This window comes from Acomys minous (assembly GCF_964271855.1).
Source record: "Acomys minous genome assembly, chromosome: 9".
NCBI lineage: Eukaryota > Metazoa > Chordata > Mammalia > Rodentia > Muridae > Acomys > Acomys minous.
The window spans coordinates 6,733,833-6,744,960 of record NC_140490.1 but is presented as its reverse complement, the minus strand read 5'-3'; the positions used below and the strand labels follow the sequence as shown (position 1 = coordinate 6,744,960).

General features: G+C 51.9%; 1 protein-coding gene across 18 annotated transcripts in view; it reads right to left on the bottom strand.

The window, feature by feature from the left end:
* Positions 1-96: 96 nt before the first annotated feature.
* The window catches only part of CAMK2G (calcium/calmodulin dependent protein kinase II gamma), a 59,579-nt gene continuing 48,547 nt past the window's right edge, over positions 97-11,128 (bottom strand). For 5 of the 18 annotated variants that reach the window (XM_084794954.1, XM_084794964.1, XM_084794965.1 and 2 more), the window contains 8 exons: positions 11,011-11,079; positions 9,855-9,899; positions 7,784-7,832; positions 6,609-6,722; positions 4,533-4,608; positions 4,093-4,187; positions 2,495-2,739; positions 97-2,054 (listed from right to left, as the gene is read on the bottom strand). In XM_084794954.1, coding sequence (XP_084651080.1) covers positions 2,507-2,739; positions 4,093-4,187; positions 4,533-4,608; positions 6,609-6,722; positions 7,784-7,832; positions 9,855-9,899; positions 11,011-11,079 — 681 coding nt within the window. In that variant the 3' untranslated portion in view covers positions 97-2,054; positions 2,495-2,506. Of the gene's footprint in view, positions 2,055-2,494; positions 2,740-4,092; positions 4,188-4,532; positions 4,609-5,351; positions 5,559-6,608; positions 6,723-7,783; positions 7,833-9,854; positions 9,900-11,010; positions 11,080-11,128 lie in introns of those variants that run through there. The other 13 variants (XM_084794966.1, XM_084794968.1, XM_084794970.1 and 10 more) reach the window with 4 other exon arrangements.

The following is an 11,128-nucleotide window of genomic DNA, read 5'->3' as shown; positions in this document are numbered from 1 at the left end:
GGGAAGGAGGGGGGCGGTGGCGGGTGCGCGGGGGAGACGTTTGGCTGCTAGAATCCAAGCCCATGGCCACGAGTCTCCAACAGCAATAACACAATGGACTGTTTAAAGGTTATTTTATTAAATATCTTCAAGGTTTCATTGTAACAAAGCTATGAAGGGACTACCAACATTCAGAACAAACACTATTTTTAAATTATTTCTATGTCATCATGCAAAAGTTCTGCATCAAATGCCTTCCATTTCCTGTTTAAAAGGTGGTTTGTTTTTAAATAGTCTATTAAGTCTATAGATGCTGACATTAGCCCCCGTAAGTGGAGTAAGAATGCTAAGAAGTGGGGCTGGAGCAGCCATACGAAGCTATGGGTCTCAATGAGCTCTAAGACCAGTTGCTGTCTTCAAGCCAGCAAAACCAAACCCTGTGGGGGAGGCATCTGTGGGCTGGCGCTGCAGGCTGCAGGGCAGGAGGGGACTAGGGTCCAGGGTCTGAGGCATGCAGGTGGTGCATGAGGAGGCTGGCTAAATCCAAGCACCAGCACCCACGAGTTTGCGCTCTTCTTAGCTGGTTCCAAAGTCTGCAGTTCTCTTTTCCCAGCTCCTGAAGGTCATCCAAGGAGCCGAAACCTACCCACCTTTCCCCCCCCAAATGCACATAATATGAAGTTGTTTGTTGGGAGGGAACCAAGACTATGACCAATTGCTCCTCCACTGTCTTCTGTTATCTGCTTAAGGTACAGATCTTTTCTTCCTGGAATGGAACCCCTTGAGCACAGAGAGGGACAATGAATGTAGGAGCCTTGGCTCTGGACCCCCATTTGGGTACATGCGGGTGAGGGGGGGCGGTGCCCATGCAGATTGTCCAGCAGAAAGTCTATTACTTCAGTTGGTCAGCAAGGAGCCTCTTCAAAGAGGACATCTCTCACCCAAGCAGTCAGTTCAATCTCAAACGGGGGAAAGAGATGACGTGCAGCACGGGGAAGAAGGGGGCAGCCCAGAGGGCAGCCAGAGTGCATAGAAACAACCACCAACTCCTATCCCACTGCCTCACTCCTCCATCCCACAGGGGCACTTGGCAGAGGGCCCAGGCCCAGATGAGGGTCAGCACGGGGACCACCAGCATGAAAATGCAGGACAAAGATGGTTCAGATCAGCACAGAAACACAACCGCCAAAAGCGGCAAAAGATGCCCTGGCCAAAGTCTGGATCTCTCCTTAAGTTAGAGAAACCAACAGGAAGCAAAGTAGCAACCCCTGCCCCTTCCCACCTGCAGAAATCAGGCCTCAGTATCAGGCCCACGTGCATTGTGCATCCTATAGAAATGGATGAGTGAGTGCATGTCAGACTAACACGAGGCTTCTCATCGGCTTCGGAGCGGACACACTTCTGCAGCACCAATTCTCTTCCTGTCTACACTAACTGGAACGGTACAGAAAGTCCAGGCCTTCAGTCCTGAGGCCTCTGTTTCTCAGCCGCCTCCACCGGCAGGCTGGGAGTGCCGCTTTCTCTCCCAAGGAGGTCCAACAGCCATGGTGTTTTCTTCCATCTCACCTAGGTGTCAATGCGTGTTCTGAAGAAGTCCACTCCTAGCCCTGGGGTGATCAGGCCACCTCTGGGGCTGCAACCACCCATGGCTCCCAAAGCTCTGTCAAGAGTCCTTGCCTGGTCCCCCTGAGTCCATGGGGGCCTGAGGCCAAGCTCACCTCTTCAAAGCTGGTGGGTGAGCCCACTGTTCACGCCTGGATGAGCATCACACAAACTCCTGCCTTCTTGCAAGCCCAAGGGCTATCAGTTGTTTTAAAACGCATCATGGTATGAATTCCATTTTTTTTTAACAATCTTTTTCTTTTTTTTCTTAAATGTAAAAAAACACCTCGGTACAGCAGAGACAGACACGAAGGGCGGGCGGGAGGGCTGCATGCAGGGGCGTGCATTGGCTGCTGCCGCTTTGTAATTTAATTGTTTTAAACCTCAAACGAACAGGACTGCCGCTGTCACTCAGGCCCTCCAGAGTCACTGGCTTCGAAGGTTCAACCTCCAGCTGGAATCTCCTAATGCCCCTATAAACAGAGCAGAAGGTGGTGACAGAACAGGACAGTGAGAACACAGAGAAGTTCCTGGGATTTTAGGACACATGGCTAAGTGTGCTTGAATTGGTGGGGTTGGCCGGCGAGGTTAATGTTTAAACACAAGTGTCTCACATTTGAGTGCCTACTCAACGGTTTACATATAGATTTCAATCCTCACACTTCACGCTCTCCCTCTTCTGATAACTAAAGAAACCGAGGCTTGGCAGGGGGAGATTGCAACAAGTCTAGAGTCTGTCTGGTCACAGAACAAAGTTTGTCAAAAATACACTGCCCAGTCTCTACCATGCCCCCTCCACTCCTGCATGGTCCGTAACCCCTCCCAGAGTGCCGCCTCCTGCCCTCTTCCCCTGACCTCATCTGTCCTGAGCCACCTTTCCCCTGCCCAGTCCCTTCTCTCCCAGCAGGTGCACCTGTGGCTGAGCTCACTGCAGTGGTGCGGCAGGGGCCCCTGAGCAGTGGTAGTGGACGTTGAGCCACTTGCCATCCCGGCGGTGCCACACTCGGGTCTCCTCTGACTGGCTGGTACGAGGCCGACCCTGCCCGTCGATGTACTGGGTGAGACGGATATAGGCGATGCAAGCTGCGTCCTCCCCGATCACGTGGACATGTGGGTTTAGGATGGTGGTATGGATGGGCTTGCTGTTCTTGGACAGGACTGCAGGGGACAGGGCAGGGCAGGGAGGTAGTCGGCGTTAGGCTTGGGCACTCACACACTGCTGCCAGGCTGCACCTTCTTTTCTCTAGTTCTAGCTGCCATTTTTAGAATCCCCAAGTACCCCAATATCTCCCATTACAGTAGTTTTACCCAAAAGAAAGATAACTGTGTGTAAAAATAATAGCAACTACTCTTTTCATTAGGTATTATGCTGAGGTTTTTACATGCAAGAGATATTTTTTCACTGATATTATTTTCTTTGCTATAAGAAGGGGGGAAAAGATTCAAATCAGATAAAATATTTAAATTCAGGACTGTGTGGCTCTAATAAAAGCCTGTGATTTTTCTACTTGGGTTAGGCTGATGTTTAAAAATCCTAGGCTTATTTTGTCCCTAACTAAGGCTGAAGAGAGAAAAAAAAAATCATAAAAGCAATACATTCCAAATCAATTTGTGACTTAAAAAGAAAAGGCATGTCAAAGCTTGAAATCCCCAAAGCACCCAGCTCAGGATCCCCCAGGTTCCCAGCGTTCTCTGGTTTGGAAGCGCCCAGGGAGTTGGACGCTGTATCAGCACACGCCTGGCATGTGGTGACACTTCCCTGCAGGTTCCCTTCAGGCTACAGAGGCTGCAGGAGGCCGTCCCTGAGAAGGAGGACACACACTGCTCTGCCTACTAGAATTACTGAGATAGCTAAGGGATTACGCAGACAGCTACGATGTGGCAAAGTCACGTGTCGGGAGTCAGTCCCGGGAAACAGCTACAACATAAACCTCAGGGCAGAATAGGAGGTGCCTGGCATAAAGTGGCCAAGAGGAAAGAAAACTGAAGGACGAGGGCCTAGGAGAGTGGAGGAGGAGATGGAGGGTGTGAGGATTCAATTCTGGGACCTCCAGGAAATATTCAAGACTATAAGCTGCTCCCCCATCCAGATGCTTGGTTCCTTCGATGGCCAGGGTATGCTCGCCACAATTTCTGATCTCACAGATGTTGCACTACTTGCTTACACGTTTTACATTTCCTTTACTGTGAGCCCTGCAGACACAGACCTTCATTATCACTTGCTGAGATCATCTTGGCTTAATGTTGGAGAGAGGTGATGCTTAAAGGACTACAATGGCCCCTGCTGCTGATGACCGACAGCGCCTTCACAGAGCCGCCAAATGAATGGGTACCCAGCCTTGGAGCAGTGCCACTTAAAAGCCAGCAGGGCACAAGGAGGCGAGCGTTCAGAGCAGAGTGCAGCAGGAAGGTCACATAAGGCAAGACGGGTAACTGGGGTACAGGGTGGGTGGGGACAGAGGCAGGGGAGAGGGGTGGGCAGGGGTCTGTCAGCAGCACGAACCCACTCACGGTTCTCAAAGTAAAACTTATGGAAATCCATCCCCTCCACGAGGTTACCAAGGGCTTCTGGCTCAAAGGAAGTGAGGCCCGGGTCACAAATCTTCCTGCAGAAAAGAGGGCCGGGGTGGGGGGGGTGGGGGGCAAAAACACAGCCTGTCAGGCCTTCTTCCCCAGGTGTGCCTGTCCCACAGCAGGGTAGCTATGGACTACACTTTTCAGGGTTTGCCTGCAGAGCCACTCTGCTCATTCACCCAGTGTTAGGATGACAGGGCAGGCTTGGTTGTGGGGAGTCTACCTGGATGGTACCCTAGCCTACTACGGGCTTAGGGTCTGACTAGGACACAGCTTAAGGTCCAGCCTGCACTTTCCGCAGGATTACAGACAGTTCTTGGGAAACAGAGGTGGGCTTGGGCGACAATCAACATCTCAAGGCATGGGTCTTTACTCACGTGTAGGCCTCAAAGTCCCCATTGTTAATGGCTTCGATCAGCTGTTCTGTGATCTTAATGATCTCCTGTTTTCGCACTGTTGGGAGGAAAAAAATCCACCAGTTTACCCGCTGGGCAACTTCCCAAGGGACAAGAGACCCTCCTCAGTCCTTCAGGGACCCCTTGCGATCTCTTTGTCAAAGATATCCTCCTTCTCCTCTCTCTTTTAAGGCCCTGTGCGGGAGGAGCAGGCCCCCCCTTCTCCCCACCCCAGTTCTGGCATCTGCAGAGCTGAGGACTACCTTTCTAAGCCCATTCAGTACTTGTGGCTCTGTGGCCTTTGCCACCTTCTCCATCAACAACCAGGTTGCAGAAAACGCCTTGTGTTTAGCAGCTGAGGAGCCTGTAATGTCATGGACCCCCTAGTCAGAACCTGTGTGCTCCATCCTTAGCAGGCTTAGCAACTCTAGACATGGCTGTTCTGTCTCTACCACTCACTCCTCTCACCAGAAGGGGCTCAGTCAGGCTGCAGGAACTACTGCACTTGTAGCCCTTATCCAGCGGTCCAGATCTCAGTCTTGGACAACCTGCCTGGGAGCAAACCCTAAGCTAGAGAGGATGCTCCAAAAGGATGAACAGGGAGCTAGCTGGGGCGTGGCTCTTTATACACCACTCATCTCTTCCATGGGGCTTTTCTGGACTAAAGGATCTTGGGACTGTGATACCTCTGACAGCCTCTCACACGAGACACTGGCTACACTGCCCTTGAATAAGCTTCAGGAAAAAACTGGAAACCTGTATCAGTTCTCCTGTCAGGAAAATCAAGACAAGACTGAGAGGCAGGTAGGTTGGTGCCCTCCTTCCCTACCCAAGGGGCACATGGTGACATCCTGCTCTCAGGGTGAGCTCACTTACAGACAGAGCCACTATTAGCAGGGGATGTCTCTAGCGTAAGGGCGAGCTTGGACTGAGTTCAGGCTAACCCTGACTGTAACTGGAGCCCCAGGCTGGTCCAGGCCACAAGCCTTTCCTCACAGGTGCAAGAGGCTGCAAGACAGACAAATGCGAGCATTAGAACAGTACCAGCAGGATACAGCTGGGCCAGCACAGCCAAGGGGAGTGTCTGGGAGGGGACAGCACAGCTGAAGGTGCAGCCAGGAGGGGCCTCCACAGAGACCACTATAGGTGGGCAGCCCTGAGTGAACAAGCAGAGGGTTGGGGGGGGGGGACGGGGGACCAATGAGCTCTATTCTTTTTCAAGAGAGGCAAGCAGGTGTGTCTCCTCAACACTTCCCTATGAGTTCCATCAGAATTATCTGGAGAACCTGACTGGGGTCCCATGGGTAGGAAAGACTGGATTTAGAAACTCTGTGACAGACAGCATGGGGCAAAGAAACCCAGAACGGCAGTCCTCTAGCACAGACAGAGCGACAGGCGGAAACACGAACCTCAGGGACCCTGCCAGCTATGCTGTGCTTGAGGAGGGGGCCCCTCACTGACCCCTACTTAGCAGATAAGGAAGCTGAAGCTCTTGAGAGCTAAGACACTTCACAGACTTTTGAAGGTAACACAGCTGGAATTCATGTTCCCTTTGAGACATGGTCTCCCTGTGTTGCTAGACTGGCCTTGACCTCAGTGCAGAGCGGTCAGCTTCCACCTCAGCCTCCTGAATGCCAGGATTACTTAGCTAAGACTCAGAATTAGGTTTGCCTCACTCAGAGCCCCGGCTTTTAACATGGCCGAGCCTCGGAAAGCACAGCACCCCAGCACAATTCCCAGGCTGTCGCAGTGCACCACTCCCCCCCTCACAGGCCTGACTTCTTGTTCTTCCTGGCTGTTGCCAAAGCAGTGCCTACTAGACATCCCCGTGGCTCTGTAATCCCCACTTCCACACCGCAGTTTCCCACCCACTCTTCTCTTCTCTGGGCTCTGCCTGGCACTAGTGCCTCAAGCAGGCCCCCGCCCCTGGCAGATACACTGCCCTTAAAGCTGACTAACAGGCAGCTGGGCTAGGCTGACTGCTCTTGGGGGAATTCCTAGGGGGCTTCAGGAAGAGCCAGGGAGTTGGAAGCCAGAATGTGCCTCCCTCACACTTACTGGCTGAGGAGCAGAGAGAAGGCTGGGGCTGCATGCCTGCAGAGGGGGCTGTTCTGTCCCGGGGGCTCCGTCCTTCGGGCACCAAGCTGCCATTCCCAGTGCGGAGCGGGGCAGCTAGCCAGCCAGGGCAGGGCAGGGCAAGGCAGAGCAGCCAAAACAAACAGAATAAGGCAGGTGAGCGCGCAAGCCGGACAGGACCCAAGCCACTGGCACTGCAGAGCCGGGGCGAGGTGACACCTGGGGCTGCTGTGGACACTGGACCACATCCCACTCAGCTGCCTCTGCCAGAGAGGCCTGCCAGCTGGGAACACTACAAAGGTGCATAGTCCTATGCTTGCCGCTTCCAAAGGAGACTTCAAACAACCTACATAAGGACCCTGCGCCCATAAAAGACATTCAAGGATATGGTACTGCCCTATATCCAGTCTTTTCTGATGGTCTGGCAGATGGTCACTTATCGAAAGCACAGGCAGAAGTTCCAAGAGGCTAACCCAAAGAACAGGAGGCGATTCCCGCTGGTCTGGCCTCCATGCTCCTCATAGCTCTTGGTATCCTGGCCAGCCCCAAGTATAGGCTAGTGGTCACCACAGGCCTACAAAGACAGCTGAGTCTAGCCTCAGACAGCAGACCAGTTCTAGCTCTGTCACTCCTGGCCAGGACTCAGGAGCAGAGTCAGTCTGCGGTTATCCTTGGGGTTTGTGTGGTTGGCTTTGTGTTTCCTTTCTGTATCTTGAAGGGTGAGGTGCTGGGCCAGGCGAGTGTAGACCACTGGTCTACACCGCAACCCTTTGACCTCACTTTAAAACTCTTAAGTTCTAGAGCCTAAGGATTACCTTGGTCTTGGGAAAGCCAGTACCTATTTCTGCAGTTGCCTCTGCTCTGGGACATCACATCGTCAACAACAGAACAGCTCTCTAAGCCCCAGCACTGGAAACAGCTAATTTGGCTACTCCAGATTTTGGTAAAAAAGAAATCCTTTTTGCTCAGTCTGCAAATACCATATGGGGGACCTCATATCTCAGTGCATGGAAAGCAGCTTTTAGGTCAAGCCTGCCTACAGAATAAGGAGGCATCATTAATCCCAGGTCCAGGGACAGAGAAGACAGATGCCCCATCCATGCTGCGGTACCTGGGTCATGGCTGGGGTCCCTTCCCCTCCAAGGGCCGGCACCTACCTTTGAGGTCTTCGTCTTCTGTAGTGGTGTTGCAACTCTCTGTAGAGCCCTGTGGGCAAAGAGGACACGTGTGTCATCAGCCCTTGGAAGCTCAGAGGAGCAGGAACAAATGGGTTCCTGCAAGAGGTGCTGAGAACCAGGGGGGGGGGGGGGGGCGGGCTTGTGCTTCCACCCTTGCTCCTTGCAACTCTTCAGGTCCCAGTGTCTGTCCTAGGCTTTCCTATCAGGAAAAGGCACCACCCAGCCGTTCATGCTACAGCTGTGATCACCCTTCATCCTTCTCTTTCTGTTATAGCCTCATTAGTCAATCCAAAATAAAATCCCGCCTCTTCTCCTCAGATGCATAGCTAGCTACACTCTGTCCAAGCTACCAGTATCTCGTACCTAAAACACTACCAGAGCTTCCAGCTTTCCTGACTGCCCACTCTTGTTTTCTCCTTAGAGGTTTTTTGTTTTGTTTTTTTCTTTTTTTTGGGGGGGGGGGTTTGAGACAGGGTTTCTCTGTTTAATAGCCCTGGCTATCCTGAAACTCTCTGTAGACCAGGCTGGCTTTGAACTCACAGAGCTCCGCCGGCCTCTGCCTCCAGAGTGTCCGGCATTCTCCTTAGAGTTCTTATCTAGAATGTGGTCACAATAAAGTTAAAAATACAAATAGATTTTCTTTTTCACCCGATCAAAAAACAAAAACAAAACAAAACAAAACAAAAACCTACCAGTAAATTCTCTTTGCTGTAGGAGTACTTGTAAACCATAACGCCAGGTGGAGCAGCACACACCTCTAATACCAGTACTCAGGAGGCAGCAGCTGGCAATTCAAGACCAGCCTGGTCTACATAGTGAGTTCCAGGACAGCCAGAGCTACATAGGGAGACCCTGTCTCAAATAAAAACAAAAACAAAAACAAAAACAAAAACCCACCCTTCCTGCACGCCTCCAAGTAATTCATACTGAGAAAACCCCGCCTGCTTCTCCATCTACTCGACTCTCCCATCTCTTTGGCCCTTGCTCACTAAGCTCAGATCTGCCTGGTTCTTTCAGGCATCGCCCAGGCCAGTCCTGTAGTGCCCTCCGCCTGGCAGCCTGCCTGTCTGCCTCCTTTAAAGTGACGTTTCATTTCTAGCTCAGATATCCCCTCCTGAGAGGCCATTCCCTGGCCACTTAATTAAAGGCCCTCTTTACTCTTTACTCTGTGCCACTTCCTTCAGAGCACTTATCACAAGTGGACTTTTATCTTATTTGATTATTGGTATGCTATCTACTGGGTCTTCCCAACCTCCCCAAAGTGGACATTTGTTTCGTCCTCTCTATAGAGCAGAGCCACGGTATTTAGTAACGTTGGTAAAAAGCGTGAGTGGGAAGTTACACTAAGGTGAATGCTGCAGGTCTGGTTCTAGTCTTTCCTCTGTGTGTGTGTATGGCGTGCACGTGTGTGTGGGTTTGAGTGCATGGATGGAGGCCAGACACTTAGGCTTGTGCTTTCCTCAGCTGCTCTCCATTTTACTTACTGAGGCAAGGTCTCTGGCGGAACCCTGAACTTGCTAATTCGGTTAATCCTGCTTCTTCTCCTGAATGCTGGGGTGACAGGTGGACCACCATGTGCTTTTATATGGATTCTGGGACCCACACTCTAGTCCTCGGGCTCAGAAAGTACTTTATCCACCAGGTTATCTCCAAAGCCTTTGCCTTCATTCCCTCCTCAATAGACTTCCTTTTTAAAAAAGATTTACTTATTTATTATGTATACAGTGTTCTGCCTGAACGTGTGCCTGCAGGCCAGAAGAGGGCACCAGATCTCTTAACAGATAGTTGTGAGCCACCATATGGTTGCTGGGAATTGAATTCAGGACCTCTGGAAGCACATCCAGTGCTTTTAAGCTCTGAGCCATCTCTCCAGCCCTCACTAAACTTACCTCAGAGTTAAGTATTACCTCTAGCCTGGACTCCACAAACGTCTCTGCCTTAGGGTACAAGCCCACAAATAACATCCACAGAACTCTCACACCCCAGTAACTTAGTCTACTTGTTTTCTGCTGAGTGAGAAAAAAAGCAGACTTGGTGGCCACTCGCTCACCTTGATCCCATCTGTAGCATTGTGTACCACGGTGGTTTGTGGTTCCTGTGAGAGAAGATAAAAATTATCCTTCTGATTGGGACTTAAGCTCTTCCCTGAGGGATCCCCACACCCCTACATAGAACCTTTAGAGACCCTATGATGACCACTGAGGCCTGCCCACCAGCCATCCCTACAAGAAAAAAGAGACTGGCTCTCTAGGGTCCCAGAGAGGTAGAAACCCTGGACTTAGTTGACGGCACTGGCTGGTAAAATACAGCTTGCAAGAGGCAGGGTCTCAGGAAGCTGAGAGGACAGAGGCCTCTGTACTTGTATCTTGCTGGGTCTGAGGGTTCTTCCTAGATTGGAGCCCCATGGGCTGTGGGATTTGGAGCACAGGTCAGGCCCTGCCAACAGTGTTCATCAAGGGGTCCTCAGAAGACAGAGACACAGGGAAAGCAGAGAGATAAAGTTTCCCAGTGAGGCCTAGGGTGCTCCTTCAGCAAGCTGAGCTTAGGGACGTGCCCATTTCACCCACCTTCTGCCTTCCCTAGCTGACCCTATGGCACCACAGCAGCTAGCAAGAGGGGCCACAGGAAGTAGAAGGCGTGGCAGGCGTTATTCCTGCCCCTCTTCCCAGTCTCTTCCTTGCCAACTCATCAGCTAGCCAGCCCTATCAGCGGAAGTTCTGTGATATATCACACTGCCCGCTGAAGAACCCAGAGAGCTGACCAGAGGGGCTCTCCAGGATCAGAGAGACGTGGGGGACCCCAGTCCCCCTCTTTCCTGTTCCTGACTATGCAAAGGAGAGGCTGAGGCAGCTGCAAGGAAGCCTCTAAGAGCTAATGATCAGGCTCCTACCCTCCCCGGCCCCCACAGCAGACCCACTAGGGGTCCAACTTGGGGGTGGGAGCCCTAACTGACAGCCCTGACCACTCTTTCCCCCAACAGCGAAAGGAGCAGGAGCTGTGGTTCTGCCATGCAGGATGGAGCATTGCCAAGCAGGAGAATGAAGGACAAGGGGCCTGCAGGGCAGCACAAAGAGCAGTCTGCTCTATGGGGGGGAAAATGACAAAAGCTGAGGAGTCCTAGGGAGGTAAGGCAAGAAGAGCAAGTGGGAAAGAGGCAGGAGGCAGGCAGCCAGGGTCAGAGGCGGAGAAGCCGTAGTCAGAGGTACCATGGCCGTCTGCAAGGGCGCGGGCTCTTGGGCTGGGCTTACGAGACTGTTTTTGTTGTTGCTCTGTGGCTGAGACAAGAAAACAGATGGTTTAGTTCCTCCAGAGTCACCAACGTTG